This window comes from Lemur catta, chromosome 2, assembly GCF_020740605.2.
Source record: "Lemur catta isolate mLemCat1 chromosome 2, mLemCat1.pri, whole genome shotgun sequence".
Classification (NCBI taxonomy): Eukaryota; Metazoa; Chordata; class Mammalia; order Primates; family Lemuridae; genus Lemur; species Lemur catta.
Window position 1 is genome coordinate 146,709,496 of NC_059129.1, and position 18,760 is coordinate 146,728,255.

At 45.3% G+C, this 18,760-nt stretch overlaps 1 protein-coding gene across 1 annotated transcript in view; it reads right to left on the bottom strand.

Annotated features, from left to right (window-relative positions):
• The window catches only part of WDR27 (WD repeat domain 27), a 152,590-nt gene that overhangs the window by 125,529 nt on the left and 8,301 nt on the right, over positions 1-18,760 (bottom strand). Inside the window, exons 3-10 of the mRNA XM_045544738.1 lie at positions 11,419-11,560; positions 10,322-10,446; positions 7,687-7,800; positions 5,932-5,983; positions 4,256-4,326; positions 3,379-3,499; positions 2,262-2,379; positions 739-842 (exon numbers count right to left, since the gene is read on the bottom strand). Of these exons, the coding sequence (XP_045400694.1) occupies positions 739-842; positions 2,262-2,379; positions 3,379-3,499; positions 4,256-4,326; positions 5,932-5,983; positions 7,687-7,800; positions 10,322-10,446; positions 11,419-11,560 (847 nt within the window). The remainder of the gene's footprint in view (positions 1-738; positions 843-2,261; positions 2,380-3,378; positions 3,500-4,255; positions 4,327-5,931; positions 5,984-7,686; positions 7,801-10,321; positions 10,447-11,418; positions 11,561-18,760) is intronic.

Here is an 18,760-nt window from a genome sequence, read left to right on the forward strand (position 1 = left end):
AGCACTGGAGCTCCAACGGGGACACGCCATCAAACCGAGTAGTGCTGGGAAGGGGGACAGAGTCTGCAAGGGGAGCCATGCCTGGACCAAGCTAGTGACAGGTGAGCAGAGTCTCAAGGAGCAGCGGGAGTGGCCGCTGAAGGTGCCAGGACGGTGCGGGGGGAGGGGGACAAAAGGAAAGCAACTCCCCAGGAGGCCAGGGGGGCCTGGGCCGAGCTGAGGAATCCCTGCTGCATCCTGGAAGCAACAGAAGCCGCAGAAAGACGAAAGCAGGGGCGCGCCAGGATCAAACCTGCATGCAGGAGCACGGCCCAGGGGTCTGACTGCGGGAGGAAGGGGTAAAAGGTCTCCCAGCGGTTCCCATGTTGCTGGTGGTGACAGAAACCATGGGAGTGAGGCAGGGTGGACAGAGGCCTCAGCCCAGCTTCACACGCCTTCAGTCTGAGCCGGGAGGTTCCGGGTGCTCAGTGTCAGGCACAGCAGGAGTTACTGTTGACAGAAGCCTCACTGGGGGCCTCACAGGTGAAGCGAGCGGGCAGGTGACTGCTGAGCACCCCCAAGGCCAGGGAGGGGCAGAACTGACAGCGGGCGCTGATGACCTCAACGCCTCTGCTGCTAACGATTAAAGGCATCGTGTCCTCAGATTCAAATGACAAGACTTTTTCTACACTTCTCAGTCAAAGGAGATTAAGGTTTCCCAAAATTTATATCAAAGAGTACTTGAACTCATGCTCTTACCCTTGTAATGTAAAACAGCTTCCAATTCAAAGCTTGCCAAGTTAAGTATGAATAAACCAGCTGAACTTCCAATCCATACGCAGTTGGTATTCTCAGAAGAAACACTAATTTTAAAAGAAAAGGAAAAAAAAAATACTACTCATTCCTTCCGGTTCCTTCCACAGTGCTTCTCGTAGCATTGCTGCAAATTCTCTGCATGAGTGCTGGGCAGTGCATGCGTTTGTGGGTGACTCAAAGGCGTCTCTGTGCTAGGGCAGTCGGCTGGTCCTTAAAATTGTGTTTTGGCTGGGCTGGTATTAAAACCCGTGCTGGGTTTCCTAGGCATCCACTAACTGTCTACTGACGACAGTTACTCAGCTCTGACCCATGCGGGTGGTATTTTCATCCGAGGTTACAAGAGAGGTTGGTGCCTGCGTCCTTACGGCCCACAGCTCAGGTGAGTGTCCCTGTGCCAGCTGCAATACCAACACAGCCACTGCACCTGGCGCTGATGCCAGCTGCCTACGTCTGCAGACAAGGAAACAGCTAACTGGCCCCAGTAGCAGAGTTAATGAGGGACACAGCTCTGGTTGTTGTTCTTGATAAACAAATGAATAAGCCTCATTCTGGCTGCTAGACCTGGACTCAGAGAAGGTCCTCCCAGCCAGAATTTTCTCTCCCGGCCCTTCCCTCTCTGGCCCCACCTCCAGCCTGAGTCAGCTGGAGCCACACCCCAGGCTGGTTGTTGGCATCCACCGGCACAGTCCACGCTGGCCCCACTCACTGCAAAAAGGATCGACCGTGTGGCTCTCTGCTTACCCTCGATGGCTCCCACTGCTCTAGGGGGACGTGGAGGGATTGACGTGCCCAGGTCCCCTGACCAGCCAAGAGAACAAGCCAAGCTCCGCTCCTGTACCTGCCCCCTCCCCGTGGCTGGCGCCCAGCAGGGAATTCTCCCCAGGGTGAGGCCACTCTCGGCAAGGCTGCCCCCGCACATCTGTCACCCACATCTGAGAAGGCAAAAGGCTCCTCTTAGGTAAACTCATAATCCAGGGCTTCTGAAGATTGGAGAGCGGGGGATGAACACATTTATAATATATTCCTTAGTCACAGTTAAACAGCACTTCCTTATGTTGCCAAATAGTTACTATGTTTCTACTGAGCACAGAAATAAATAAAATCCATTTGGAGTTCATTCCAAACGTGTGGCACGTGGCGCACAAGGGAAGGGAGGTTCAGGACTGTGATCATGGTGCCCTTGCTGAAGAAGTCCTGCGGCAGAGGTGCAGATCCACCGGGATTCTGGGAAGCAAAACTAAAAACAATCTAATTCCTTTGATTAAAGATACTCACATATAATTGACCAAGTTTACCAAGCTTAAGACTTAAAATGTAGGATCCTAAGAACACTTACAGTTAGTAATAATCAAAGAGACAAAGATAATTTGGTTTTGTTTTAATCATTCTTAAAAAGTAAACTAATGTTCACTTAAGGAATTAAGAAGCGCTCTTTATATAGCTTTTGCCCAGCTCCTCACACTCACAATTCACACCCAGAGTCCAGGATGAGAGCAAGGTCGCAGGGCGCGAGTGCCAGCACAGGAAACGCAGCGTCGGCCCTTCCCTGCTCCCGTCCGCGTGGAGAGGGCAGATGACTCTCGTCTAGGGGACAGAATTATCGACAATCTGAGCAGTGACATTAAATCTGTCAATGAAGTGTGAAGGCTCCCGGCTGACACACTGAGATGCAGTAAATACGTGTTGCTGAAAGAAATCACGGATCAAGGAAAGCACTGGAAACACACCCTGTGTGACGTGGTTTATCAGACGCGGAATCTCAAGCACGGAACCCGAGACAGTGCGGGGAGAGGAGACCATCGACTCAAAGCGCCAACCCCACAGTTCCTGAAATGGGTCCAAGATTCGCTTCAATAATAAGTATTTATAAAAGAAATAATGAAAAACAAAGCTTAAAGCATTAGGAAAAAATATGTGTATTGAATAAAGGTAATTTCAGACCTAATACAAAAAAAAAACAGTTGAAAGTCATACACAAAATAACAAAAACCAAAACTAATAATAACAACATAGGGATAAATGTGTGCGGCTACAAAGACACACTGGCCAACATGAAAAATTCAATGTCTACTCTTACGGAGGAGAGTCAGTAACTGAATTAAAAAATAAAACCAACAAGCTCCTTTTGTGTTAGTAACAGACAAACAAGGCACCTGGGACAGGCTGGAACGTAGACGTGCAGGAGCACCTCTGCGCGGCGGGAGAGACCAGGTGGGGCTGGTGGGAGCCGGCAGGGCGGGGGGCAGGCGGGGTCTATGCGGTGCGGTGCCCCAGTATGCTCAGCGTGGACCGGCTCTGGAGGGCAGGAGGGCCTGAGAACCCTGGGCCCCACCCCCAGTACAACCACTGTGGCAGCTGCTGCCCGGGGACAGGTCCTCTCTGAGGACTGAAGCCCTGACACACACGGAATGACCAGATACCTTCCTCAGCGCTAGTCTGCCCCCCTCCCTCTAGAGGCTGTCTGAGGTCATGACCCTGGGCTCTTCCCAAATAGGGAACTTTCTCCTCCACCCTCTCCCCCCACTCTGCCCAGAGGCCCACAGTGTCCAGTGTCCCACGAATGCTGAGGGTCGGGCGACATACCTGGCCGGCGGCACAGCCCAGCCCTCACCCTCCTAGCAGAGAAGCTCGCTCTCCTCTTGCTCAGGTCCACGCAGGCCACACGGCGGTAGTGGTGTCTCTCAGCCAAGCTGAAGACCCAAAGCTACAGAAGTGAACACAGGCAGACACGGCTTCTGGCTCACGATGAGACAGTGAAACCCAACGAGAAAGATGAGCAGAGTGCAGACAGGTCACAGGGGATCGGTCACTCTTGGTCGTGTGGAGACTCCACTGCACAGCTCTTTGCTGCTCTTTAACACCCGTGCTCGGACCCTTCCCTGCTGCCGACTCCGCAGCCAGAGGAGAATTCTGGTGGCAGGTGCAGGCCACACACCTCCCACAGGCTCCCTGCCCCAGGGACCTCCTACAGCCCAGTCTTTCCCAAGCCATGAACACACCTGACACACCACTGGGTGACAAGACATAACTTTGTCAAAAAATAAGTGATCTTAATTTCCAAAAATGTAACTTTTTCAAAGTATATCAACAGCAACTTTATCCAGGTTTTGTGAAGTAAACTCAAAATGCTCACCTAAAACAAAACCTTTAAAAAAAGACTAATTTGAGTATCTTTGAGTTTTTCAAAAATGTATAAAGCCAACATGAGTGGTGACACGAGTGGTGCTCCGCCCTGGCTGCCTGCGAGGATCACGCCCGGAGCTGTGGAGAGGGAGTGGCAGCTCCTCTGCCCACCAGCCCACCAGGGCCCTGGACTGTGGCAAAAGCCCCCACAGCGATGCTGACACACAAAAGGTGACAGGACCAGCACACTGAGGTGGGCTGCTTTCTCCAAATCACAAGAAAATACAAAGTAATACGAAATCAAAGACCTTTGGAATATGATGTGCAGCTCCCTTACCTGGCCGTCAGCACAGCCGGTCACAAGCTGCCTACTCGCTGCGTCGATGAACAGACTAAGAAGAGGATATGCTGTTAAAAGGAACGTGAGACTATTTATCTTGAAGCATCGGGTATCACTTAAGCTGAAAATTAGAATTTGTTTTATGATATTTATTTTAGTGAAGTTTGTACTATTCCAAAACAATTTCTTCATCAAAAAGTAGAAATTGTAAGAGAATACAAATCTTGAAAACTCCACAAGGATGATGGAATCCAGGAAAGTAACGTCAAAAAGAAAGCCCTGGTGGCCAGTAGTGAGTCCTGACATCACATCGCAGCCCAACAGAAAGCCTGGTGTGCTCACACCACACCCCCGCACCATCACCTCCAGCAGCTCCACAACCTGGGACATGACACTGGGGACAGTGTTCACACCAGGCCCCTCAGCCATCACTCGCAGCAGCTCCACAACCTGGGACATGACAGTGGGGACAGGGTTCATACCACACCCCTGCACCATCACCTCCAGCAGCTGCACAACCTGGGACATGACAGTGGCAATAGAGTGACTCCTCAGCCAATCAGAAATAATAACATTATGGAATTAGTGATGAAAACAGCAATTAAATGGATGTCTTGTTTTCTAAAAATGTGTTGCCTAGAATGTCATTTCATTTAAAACTTACTCTAAACTGTCAAGAATTTGGAAAGATAAATAGATATTAAAAAATACTGTATGCTTTAAATAAACTATAAAAGGCATCAAAGATCAAGTGTACGATTGTTCTTGACAGTCAAATAATAAACCCACATAATTTGTTTCAGAAAAATATTTCTAACATCCTTCCAAGAAATGTGCTTTATCCCTAAGATAAAGCAATATATTCAAGTTGCTAAAATGCCAGTCCACACAGAGATAAATTAACTAGGAAAGAATGTTAAATCTTTGAGAAAATATAATAATCACTCTACCAGGTTACTAAGGTATCTGTGTATTCTTTGAGGGGCATTTTCATGTTCCTCATCTGAAGAAAACTATCTTATTCTAATTTCCTCTTGTCCCAGGAAAAGAGAATGTGCACACAAGAGGAGCAAAATAAATGCTAGGAAACCTGTCCCATGAGATGTGAGGGAGACAGGCGTGGCAGGCGAGATAGGCTCAGGGGCACACTGTGGAACCCCCTCTGCTCCAAGGCCAGCAGCAAAGAAATCTCTTAATGCTGCTTAACGTATCGTATGATCCCGCATCTATGGCCGTGGACTGGTTTCATTTACCTCCAAAAGGCACGTTGACGCAGGTACGCAGCTGCCTTGCTTCACCAGCGGCACAACTGCGTGATGCCTGACCATGGAGTGGGATGTGCCGCCGGCGCCTAACCACATGCGGGACCCAAGGGATCCCGCCCCGCACGGGCCGCTGCGGCTGGTCGTGCCCTGCGGTGCTCAGGCATTTCATCCGAGAGCAGAAAGGCTCCGACTCCAAGCATATGTTTAATTTTAAGTTAAAAACTTCAAGGACACTAAGTGTTAAATGAATACTTTTAACACGTGGATGGAGGACACCGCTGAGTGGGACCGTCTGCGCCAGACGCGCCTGCCGGCACAGCCCCGCCACAGGGAACAGCAGCCACCCACTGGCAGGGTGCGGGTACCCACAGCCTGTTTCCAGGGAGTGTGAACAATGTTTAAACTTACCTGTTAACACAGATGAAGTGTACATTAACGATCCCATACGACAGTCCCAGACCTTTGGACAAACATAAGATTCTTCAGAAGACATAAAAATGTTGCCAGTATTGCAAAAGCTCAAACTTTTGTTAGTTCAAACTAACAATTCTACCTAATATATATTAATCAATGTAAATGATTATCTAAAACAGGAAATAATACAATAAGCATATATGATGAAACTGTAGAACACAATAAAAAATGCCATAATCATTTAGAAAAAAAACTAACACTTCCAAAAATAACCACCTATGGATTTGAAACAATTGGAAAACACAAAAATAAGACAAACTTAGAAATACTTCCTAGGCATGTATTCAACACTCCCAAGCTACAAGTGTAAATTAAATTGCTGCAGTCCACACCCTGACCCGCAGGTGCGCACTCACGTGGCAGGTCCACACCCTGACCCGCAGGTGCACACTCACGTGACAGGTCCACACCCTGACCCGCAGGTGCACACGCACGTGGCAGGTCCACACCCTGACCCGCAGGTGCACACGCACGTGACAGGTCCACACCCTGACCCGCAGGTGCACACGCACGTGGCAGGTCCACACCCTGACCCGCAGGTGCGCACTCACGTGACAGGTCCACACCCTGACCCGCAGGTGCGCACTCACGTGACAGGTCCACACCCTGACCCGCAGGTGCGCACTCACGTGACAGGTCCACACCCTGACCCGCAGGTGCACACACACGTGACAGGTCCACACCCTGACCCGCAGGTGCACACGCACGTGGCAGGTCCACACCCTGACCCGCAGGTGCACACACACGTGACAGGTCCACACCCTGACCCGCAGGTGCACACGCACGTGGCAGGTCCACACCCTGACCCGCAGGTGCGCACTCACGTGGCAGGTCCACACCCTGACCCGCAGGTGCACACACACGTGACAGGTCCACACTCTGACCCGCAGGTGCGCACTCACGTGGCAGGTCCACACCCTGACCCGCAGGTGCACACGCACGTGACAGGTCCACACCCTGACCCGCAGGTGCACACGCACGTGGCAGGTCCACACCCTGACCCGCAGGTGCGCACTCACGTGACAGGTCCACACCCTGACCCGCAGGTGCACACGCACGTGACAGGTCCACACCCTGACCCGCAGGTGCACACGCACGTGGCAGGTCCACACCCTGACCCGCAGGTGCACACTCACGTGGCAGGTCCACACCCTGACCCGCAGGTGCGCACTCACGTGGCAGGTCCACACCCTGACCCACAGGTGCACACGCACGTGGCAGGTCCACACCCAGACCAGCAGTTGCACACTCAGGTGTCAGATGGATGGGAACTGGACTTGCATTTTAATTTATTTTTATTTTCTTTTAAAGCCTAATTTAGTCCTGATTGAATCCTCTAACGTTGGAGACTGGTTCTTCTGCTCTGGGTCCCCAGGAAATACTGTGGATGTAAGTTAATGCTATTGCTCTCCTAGCCCCTGGGTTTGGGTTTGAGAAAGCAGGAGGCTGAAGGCTTGTCCTACATACAAGACCCAAGCCCAGCTCTTCGGCCCAGTGACCCCAGCCAAAACATCACTTCTTCATTTTTATATCAAAATCAGGACAATAGTCACCTTACAGAATTGTGGCTGAAACAGAACCACTTATGTGGCAGTGACCATAAACCAAAAGCACTGCATCAGTGTGCCCACAGGCATTTTTCCAAAGCACTTGTTACATATAAAAGCAGTCTGATGTCCATCCCCTCACCTTAAAGCTTCTGTCCTCAGAAACTGAGATGACGGTATTTGCTTGCCAGGGACAGAATTCCACTGCAGTCACCGGGCCCAGGTGGCCCTCCAGCTCGGCCAGTACAGACGGATTCTGAGAGAATTTGGGAAGGAAGACAATCACTGAACTTTCTGGTAATTATTATCATCAATAAGTTACATGTATATCACAGAAAATAGTTCCTATTAAAACACAGTCTATTTTATATGATTCCTTCTTCCAAATTTGGAACTATCTTTATATAAACCCAGACATTAAAATAAAGATGCCTGGGCTAAGAGGGGAACCTATGCAATCACAGGCCACGTTGTCACCAATTTTAAAAGATATGTCCTAACCAAAGCAGACCATAAGCAAGTTACGAAGCAGGCGCCTCCTCAGGACGGCCTGTCTTCCTCCTGCCCACACTTGCACGCTGCTCTGAGGCTGTTTCTGCCGCCAGGACTCAGCAGAGAGTGGGTGCTCCAACCTTCATTCTCCACCTCTCTCTGCCCTCTGTCCCCTTCCCTTCCCCTGTCAATCACAATGGATCCGCCCTGTGTCTGTCTCCTTCAGCATCTACGCTCCGTCACAGTCACCAAAACAAAACAAGATGGCGCGTCAGTGGCTGTGTGCAAGGTAGCCTTTGCTCCACAATCCCTAAAACCTCCTAGAGCCCAGCAGCCCCCGGAAGTCAGTGTCACAAGCTGGAATCCCACAGTGTGGCTTAAGAAATCAGGTAGGAGAGCATCCATCAGGTGTTCCCAAATTCACAGTCATCTGGGATTCCAGGCACCTAGGGCCAGGGCATGTTCCCTGCACTTTGGAGCATTCAATCTAGACAAGAGAAATATCCCCTATTATACCCGCAGAAAAAAATACATATATATGCACACATGTATATATATACAGTGACAACATACAAATAGACACTTAACTCTGGAAGACTTTCGTTAATAATACAACATATAGTCATTGATAAATACAATTTAGAATATCAAGTATATTATGTCAATTCCCATTAAAAGAAAAGGCAAGATTATAACATGTGTTTTCCTAAAGGGACAGTTATGAGACTATTATTAAATACACATTTCTATTTCCTTCACTTTCTACAAAATAAAGGTAGTCAATTGTTTATGAATAACATCATATCCTGAAAAATATTTTAAGGTGTTTGCTTTTGATACTTCATGGTTATATTTTTATTTTATGTTGCTTAAAAAGTACCTTTACCAAAAAGTGTTCAGTATCCATTTGAAGTCATTCAAATCAAATTTCATAAACCATTTATTTGCTGAGTGTTCTGTTAAAGGAATGTAAACTGCTCATGGCATGTCTACTTCTGTGGCAGCCCGTGCACCCATGCCTACTGAGCTACTTTCCCCCATAAATCTCCTCACATTTGTTTTTCCTGCACCAAGGAAGCAGGAAGAGGTCTGCACAGGCGTGCACACATCTGGAACAGAAGTCTCCTGCCTCACTTTTAATGTCCGAGGGCTGCGGAGTATGTGGCCGAGACCTGGTCCCCACTGATCATTTCTCTCTCTGGGGCACCGTCCCTTGCTCCACACACTGACAGTTTTAAGTATCTCCCTAATTCATTTTGGTTTTACTTTTCTCGACGTAACAATGTTAATTCTTTTCATTTCAGTGGTTAGTTTTGTTATATATGGTGATGTATCCTAATGCTAATCCATTTAAATACCACAAGATGTTTACAATAAAACATTTCAAATATTGACAGCTCCAATACTAACCTGTCTAGGAGACTTCTGCAGACTACTCAGCTGGAGATGACCGAAGCCTCTCCACCTCCCTCCGAGACACATCGCTCCTCTGTGGCTTAACTTACGATGTCAACCTTTTCATTTGCGAGCCTCAATTTCCACAATTAGGCCAAAAATCGCTTGAACACAAAAAAGTATCCCCAAAACGCCTACCACACACTAGACCCACAACAGTCAACTAATATTTTATACCCAACACCTTTCCTAACCTAAATTTTTAAAGGGGATGCAGCAAGGAAAGCCATAGCAGGCAAACAGCTCTGCTAACTGAAGCCAAGCCATCTTGCCAGGCTTTCGGTCATCCCCAAATAAGCCTCAAGCAGAGCACAAATCCAGAGGGAACAAAAAGTTCCCCCAAACTCCCACTAACCCCACTTCCCACTTCCAGCACTTGGTGTTGCTGTGGGCGAAGCGCACCCGCTCCAGTCAAACCAGAGATTTAGAGCACGTTTACTTAAACTAATCCCAATTCAGAAATAAGCAAGAAAAGTCTGGTTCCTGATGAAAAGCAAATTTTGATAAAAGAGATAAACAGAGGCGCCATGCTCTGAGGGTTTTGGAGAATACCCGGGAAGCGAGTGTTTCCCTGAACATGTCTGCAGTCATCCCGAATGCCCAGATTGCACAGAAAGTTTTTATGATTTATATAAAAAGAGTACCTGATTCTAGTGGCTTTCCAATTGCAAGATAAAGATATGTTTTCCCTAACATATTTATAAAAATATGCTAAATTTAAAATATTGTCTAAAGATAAGGGCAGGAAAGTTCCAAGGAGGGCAGAAACAAAGGCGTGCAGGCCCCCTGGCTCTTCGCTCCACCAGCTGCACTCGTGAACTTGGCCTTACCTCGACACCCAGCAGGAGTATTTTGTTTCCAGCACACACGGCAACGGCACGGTCGTCTGGGCTCCACCTTAAACACAGCACCTTTCCCAACAGTGTGCCCACGACAGTCCCTCGCGGGATCAGCCCTAGAGGGAGTGTCACCACTGGTGTCGGTTCGTCAGCTTCTCCCAGCATCACGTCCACATTCTGTGTCTCCCTCGTGTCCACCCCAGGTCCAGGCTGGGCCACGTGGCTGCTCTGGCCAACATCGGGGGGACAGGATGGAAGGGTGCCCATCTGAGCCTCGGCCTAGGGGCTGTCGTGCCCTCCAGGACTCCAGCCAGCCCAGTCCCAGGTGGCAAAGTGTGTGGAGCAAAGCTGACCACATGACCCCAGCTGCAAGTGGAGCCACCCAAGCAGCTCCCAGCCAGCGAGCAACAGCAAGTGCTCCGTGTGTGGCCTGGGATGGGGCAGTGTGGACACGTCAACAGCCAGATGTCCACAACCTGGACCTGTCGACAGGACACGCACCCTCCACACATGCCCCACCCCCACCAAGCCACCCCTCCCCCATCCAACCCCTTCCATGTTCATCCAAAGTCATCTCCCAGAGATCTCCCTACACACGATGCTTCCCACCCTGTTCTCCCTGCAGCACCGTATTTGCTTTGTCCACTGCATGTCCCACAATTTATAACCATTTACCTTCCAGCTTACATGGTTTTTTTTATCTGTCTCAAACTCTAAGTTGTAAATTCCACAGAGGCTCAGACTGTGTCTCCAGCCTGAAATATTTTATGTGCTCAAGAAACACTTGTCACATAAGGAAAGAATATTTCAACTTGCCTACATGTGTTAGGGTTTATACAAAATTCTGTTTTTAAAATAAGAAATTACATAAGATTAAAACTAATGAGCCCATAATATCAGTTCACCACAAACAAAGGTCAGCGCATCTGGGGGTGTGGTTTGCTTCCACACAAAACACCCAGCTAGAATGCCTGCTTCAGGGTTAAGGGAGCAAAAAATGATTCCAAGGCCCCTGGTGTGACCTAATACACTTAAGGATGAGTTATTCCCTTGTGCATTTTTAAAAATATGTTTTCAGTTTCCATTACCTTGAAGCACGTTCTCTCTGCACTCCTCCAGGTCCCACACTACAACGCGGTCCTGCGACGCAGAGCACAATATAGGTGTGGCCGCTGTATTTCCAAAAGCCATGGCAGTAATCGGCTGATGGTGTCCTTGTAGGATTAGAAACTGAGAAAATTAACAAAAAACAAAAATACCATATTTCATAGATAATATTCAAGAAATAAAAGAGCACAACAAAACCTCAAACCTAAGAAATTGAATAGATTGAATTTTCTTTTTATTTTCTAGTTATACTTTATTACATTTTATCAGAAAGAGTTACATGCTACAATAAAATGTATGCATTTAGAGGCTCATGATAGTCTCATGACAATTAGTTGTGAATGTCAGGTGTGATTAGTATTTCCTGCTATTATTAGATACAAATAATTAAAAATGTGGAGTGGCTTTGGAATTGGGTAATAGGTGGAAGCTGGAAAAATTTTGAGGAGCATATTAGAAAAAACCTAAATTTTTTTGAGCAGATTGTTAGTATAAATATGATTGTTAAAAACTCTGCAGGCAAGATCTCAGGAGGAATGGAGAGCATAGCATTTACAAAAACCTATAATCTTAGAGGATGCATACATAATCATAAACAGACTGTTGATAAAAGTATGGACATTAAAGATGCTGATGATGAATGCTCAAAAGGAAGTGAAGATTACTACCAGATGAGCACCTTAGTGTTGATCAATAAGTACCGATTTGATGGGGAGTACATGTGGTGCGTATTTTTCCATCATTGTGATACCTCACTTCAAAGATTGGGCTCAATCTCTATCCAGGATAATATAAGAGGTGCTAGATCACCATTGTTTTTTGTAGTTGAGTAGTATTCCATAGTATACATATGCCACATTTTATTAATCCACTCATGTATTGACAGGCATTTGGTTGTTTCCACACCTTTGCAATTGTAAATGGTGATGCCATAAACATTCGAGTGCAGATGTCTTTATTATAGAATGTCTTTTTTCCTCTGAATAGATGCCTAGTAGTGGGATTGCTGGATCAAATGGCATTTCTCTCACATTGTAGTAATACTCACTGGGTGCCAGTCAGGTAGGGGATTGGGGGTGGGAGGTGGAGGTGGTGGTGGGGTAAACCCACAGCTAATGGAAACAGGGAACTCTGTACGGGGGAAGGACACGCTTGTAGCCCTGGCTTGGGCGAGGCAAATTCTGAAGGCCAGATTCTAAAATGTGTTCACACAGCTTCATTCCTTCTGAAAGCCTTTGCGGAGAATCTCTGTTCTTTTTTTCCAGCCTCTAGAGGCCATCTATTTTATTAATATTTGCCTTATAGCCCTTTCCTCCATCTTTAAAAGACAGCAGTACAGCAAATTCTATACCATCTTCTTCACTTACTTTTTTTTCCTTGTGTAAGTATATTTGTTTTTAATTTTTAATTGATGCATAATAGATGTACATAGATTCATGGTTCATGTACATTCAATACAATCATACACTTGGTAAAGATCAAAAGAACGTACTTGGGGTAGGCATCACCTTAAATATTTGTCTTTTTAATGCTAAAACCATTTTAATTCTTCTCTTACAGCTATTTTGAAAATATACAATAGATTACTGTAAACTACTAACACCTTTTGTGTAAACTTTTTTTTTAAGTTTCTTTTTTTTTTTTGATTCAGGATATGATGGGGATACAAACATTTTGATTGAATTTTTCAAATATATTTATTTTATATATTCATTTTGAATTTATTCATTAAAATTCCTGCTTGTGTACTGATAAATATTCTCTCAAGGGAAGCATTTCACTCCTACTCACTATCACACACTAATAAAATGATGCAGGTTCCCTCGTTCTATCATTTTGTTATTTCTTAATTAAACAAATGTGTATCATGTCTCCACTACATGCCAGAAGAGGTCATGGCTGATCTGAAACTTAAAGACTAAGGAAAAGAATAAGGAGGAATTGACAAGAGGACGAGAGCAGTCTGGTCTGGGAAAGCGAGGCATGGCCAGGAAGCTGCTGGAACAAGCAAAGGGGCTGTGAGGCTGGGGCGCGGTGGCCTCGGTGACCATGTGAGCAGTTTGGACAGAGCTCTGGGGAATGGAGCCAGCAAAAACATCTGAGCAGAAGAAACAATGGTCAGATCTGTTTCCCAGGAACACAATATTGCTGTGAGCATGGAGCAGAGACGGGAGTCAGGGACACACCAGGAGACAGACAAAAATGAATGAAAAGAGCGAGGGAGACACCAGAAGGGCCTGAGCTACAGCAGTGGGATGCACACGCAGAGAGGACCACAGAGGAGACTCCGTGACCAAGGGACACAGGGCAGGAGGAAAGAACAGAAGCAAAGGGAATCAGAGTTACAGGCTGAAACCCTGGGTGAACGACGGCACAAGAAACAAAGAACACAGGGAGGAAGGATGGGATCACAGTAGAACAATCATTGTTTGGCCCATGGTAGACTGAGATGCTTACACATGACTTCAAGGAGACAACAGGCAGTTTGATATGAGGGATATCACTGAAGAGTTCCACCCTTCGTGATGGCAGGCAGGTTCGTCTCTACCAACCCTATTGATGAGAATAACAAGAAAAACTGGACAAAATTTGTAAAAGTATATATTTTTGAAGGCAGCAGAAAGCAACCACGGCAATGAAGCACTATGACACCAAGATCGTAGAGAAGAAAACTGAGGGTGGTGATCCCACGAAGACATCTACCAGAAAGGCAACCTTCTGACAGTTCCACTGAAGGCAGTCGAGAAGCTGAGCTATTTATGGTGTTAAGGACAAAAATGGTGTATAAATGCATCATTTTCGGGGCATAAACAGAAGTACCTTACTGGGAGGAAGGCAAAGAATTCTGTCACCTAACAAAGTATTTTGAAATAGAGTTGACTGCCTTAATGTTGAGGAATCTACATTTATTTCTGTAAAACACTACGGATGGATTTTAGTACATTTCTGCTTGGCACAGTCTACTAAAATGAGAGAAAAGGGCATGCTGCTAAACCGTCTAGGCTTAGATTGGGAATCCAAAAAGGACTAAACCCAGGAGTAAAAGTGAACTGAAATAGAACAACCCTCACAAGAACTGAAACCTAGCTGTGAATCCTTTCAATACCTGACTGGACTAGGGTAATCTGGGCCTGCTAGTGCCCTTAGCATGGTCAGATACATAGATCCTATTTAGAAGAAGTTAAGATCATCCGGAGTCTCAAAGCAGCTAATCATTTATTCATATATAATGTCCACAATCAATCAAAAATAGCCACATATTCAAGGAGACAAGGACATTCAGTCAAAAACAAAGAGAAATAAAAAACAATAGAAAAATGCCCACAAATCATCCAGATGGACTTGAAACCAACCCAAAACTGATCCAGATGTTAAAATTACTAGACAAGAACATTCAAACAGTTACTATAACTTTATTCCATATGCTCGAAAGTTAGATAGAGACATAGAAGACATAAAAAAAAAGACCCAAATCTAACTTCTGGAGATGAAAACTAGGAATGAGATGAAAAACACACTTAGTGGGATTAATAGTATATTAGACATTATGGAAGAACAGATTAGTAAATTTGAAGACAAAGCAATAGAAACCATACAAAATGAAAAATATATAAATAAAAACAAGAGTATTAGTAAGCTGTGGGAAACTTCAAGTGATCTAAAATGCCTGTAAGAAGAGTCCATAAAGAGTGGAAGGGAGAGAATGTTTAAAAAAAATAATGGCTGAAATTTTTCCAAATGTGATGAAAACTATAAACCCAGAGAACCCTAAGAGAAACAACTATGAAGAAAACTACACCAAGATAAATCATAATAAAATTGCTCAAAAATACTGATAAATAGAAAATCTTAAAAGCAGCCAGACAGAAATGACACTTTGCATACACAGGAACAAAGATAAAGATAATAACACATTTCTCATTGCAATGACAGTGAATCAACATATTCAAATACTGAAGAAAAATCTGTCAATCCAGAACTATCTACCCAGTAAAAATATCTTTCATAAACAAAGCAAAATAAAAACTTTTCAAACACACAAAAGCTGAAATAATTTATCACCGTGTCTGTACCATAATATATATTAAATAAAATATTTCAGGCAGAAGGAAAATGCTACCAGATGGAACATGCACCTACACAACGGAATGGCGAGGACTAGAAATCTACTAGAGGGGTAAATGCGTAAGATATTTTTCTTGCTGTTTGAGACCCTCTGAAAGATCACTGTTTAGCAAATGTAATAATGCATTCTCAGTTTATAATATATGTAAAATAACATGCATGAAAATAATAATATAAAAGTTGTGAGGGGAGAAATGAAAGGCATACCATGCTAACATTAATGAAAATAAAAAGTAGTTAATATAGATTTCAGAGCAATAAATATTACTAGTGATTAAGAATGTCACTTTATAATAAATAGTCAATTCATCAAAAGGACATAAAAATACTAAATACTTATGTGTTTTAATAACAGAGCTTCAAAATACATGAAGTAAAAAACCGATGGAAGAGAAATAGACAAATTCACAATTAGAGTCATAGATTTCAATACGCCTCTCTCAATAACTGATTGAATAATTGGATATAAAATCATCCATAACATAGAAGATTAGGGTTAATTTACATTTATAAAACAAAATAAACAAACACAAATATTCATAATAGCTTTATTTGTAATAGTCAAAAACTAAAAATAACCTAACTGTCCACCAACAGGAGAATGTATAAACATGGTGTGGTACATCCACACAATGAAATATTGCTCAATAATAAAAAAGAATGAACTATGGAATGCAGCAATGAGGATGAATCACAACTGTTCCAAGTGAAAAAAGCCAGAGAAAGAGTAAATACTGGATGTCATCAAGATGGCAGAATAGAAGGTAACCCACTCATACCCCTCACAACAGCATTCTGTACCCATACATAGTCGAAAGTCTCTCTGTGGGAGCCTCAGGATTCAGGTAGGAGTTTGTGAAACCCCAGTAGAGTCCAAGATCTAGGAGGGTCTTTTTGAGCAGGCAGACTGACACTTAGGTGGCTGACCTGCCACACTTGCACCTGGGTTGAAGCCCAGTCCTCCAAGGGGCTTGGCTACAGCCCCATTTGACCTTGAGCCCACAATAAAAACCTCCCGCCAAGGGGTCCAGAAGGAATTGCGCACACTAGTGCCTTGGCGGAAAGGCTTGTCTGCCCACTCACATCTGTCTTAGCTGTGAAATGAACGTGGCCCTGTGGCTCAGCTCCAGCTCCTGCAGCTGAGGTCCCAGCTCAGAGCTGCTCACACCAGGACACAAAGGGAGACTCACCCACACTCGAAGCCAGGAGGCTGAGCCTGCCTGGTGGGCTTGCCAACTTCCTTCCCACAGCAGATCCCAAGGGGACGCACACTCAGCTCCTGCCCCTCCCACTGCAACCATGGAACTGTCTCATCTGTGCTGAGACTTGGGAGACAAGTGTTCTTGTGAGCCAATCTCACCGCAGATACCAAAGGGCCCGGAGTCAGCTCCAATCCTTCTCTCTGCAGTCAGGAACCTATCCTGTTTGTGCTAAGACCTGCTGGGAGATGCATACCTGTCTGGGCCAACAAGATGGGTCTCTAGCTTCCACCCCATGGCAGATCCCAAGGAGGGCCCAGTTCCAGCTCTGACACCTCCTGCTGCAATCACAAAACTATCCTGTCTGTGCAGGGAACTTCTGGGAAACACATGCCCCTTGACTGGGCTCTCTAGCCTCTGTCCCACAGCAGAGCCCCCCCAGGAGGGCCCAGTCTCAGCTCCAGTCCATCCTGCTGCAGTCAGGAGCTATCCCATCAGTACAGGGTCTTTCTGGGAGACACATGCCCCTCTGAGTGAATGAAACCAGGCTCTCCAGCCTCCATCTCACAGCAGATCCTGAGGGGGCCTGGGATCAGCCCCAGCCCTTCTCACTGCACTTACGGAATTATTCCCATCTGTGCCTGAAGTGGCCTAGTCTCAACTCCAGCTCGTCTTGCTGCAGTCAGGGACTCATCCCACCTGTACAGAGACCTGCTGGGTGGCATGTCCATCAAAACCACTGGGACAGTTTTCTGGATTCAGGTCCCTGGTTAGCATTCCCACACTGCCCCAGTACCCACCTGAGGTCTTTCCCAGGTCCACCTGGGCTGGAAAGCTGCATCGAACTCAGAGTCCTTGCAAGCCTTGTGTGAAGCCTAGGCTTAGAGCACCCTCTAGTGCTGACATGACTGCAGTAGCCATAGGCTCAGGGAATTCAATAGTCTGCTTAGAATCCTTAAAAGGACCTCCAAAGAAGAACAGGCACAAACAAAGCCAGATTTTGAAAACTAAAATAAACACCAATTCCCTCAATGTATAGACATCATTGCATATCCACAAAAATGAAGAGCATTTAGGGAAATATGACCTCACCAAATAGACAAAATAAGGTGCCAGACACCAACCCTAAACTGATGGAAATGTTTGGTCTCTCAAAGAATTCCAAAAAGCTGTTTTAAGAAAACTCAATGAACTTCAAGAAAACAGAGAATCAATTCATAAATTTATTAGAGAAATTTAACAGAAAGATTAAAATTTAACAGAAATCCAGGAGCTGAAAATACAATGAATTAAATTAAAAATACAATAGAGAGCATCAACTGCACAATTGACCAAACAGAAGAAAAGACTCACTAAGTTCAAAGATAGACATTTGAAAAACATCGTCAGAGGAGATAAAAGAAAAAAGAATAAAAAGGAATGAAGAAAGCTTACAGGATCTATGGAATGATATTAAAAGAGCAAATATTCAGGTTATTGGAGTTAAAGAGGGAAATGAGAAAGATAAAGGGGTAGAAAGGTTAATCAAAGAAAGAATAGGCCAGGTGTGGTGGTTCACAACTGTGATCTCAGCACTTTGAGAGGCCAAGGTGGGAGGATTACTTGAGGCCAGGAGTTCAAGACCAGCCTGAGCAACATAGTGAGACTCTGTCTCTACAAAAAAATTAAAAATTACCTGGTCATGGTAGCATATGCCTGTAGCCCAGCTACTCACTAGACTGCAGCAGGAGGATTTCTTGAGCCCAGGTGTTTGAGGTTACAATAAACTATGATCATGCTATAGCACTCAAGCTTGGGTGACAGAGTAAGACCTCATCTCAAAATAAAAACAAAATGATAGAAAATTTTCCAAACCTGGAAAAAGATATAAATATCCAGGTACAGGAAGGTACCTGGTATCCAGGTACAGAAAAGTCACCAAACAGAGTCAACCTAAATACCTCAAGACATAATCAGATTTTCAAAGTTCAAAAACAAAGAGAGTATCCTAAAGGCAGCA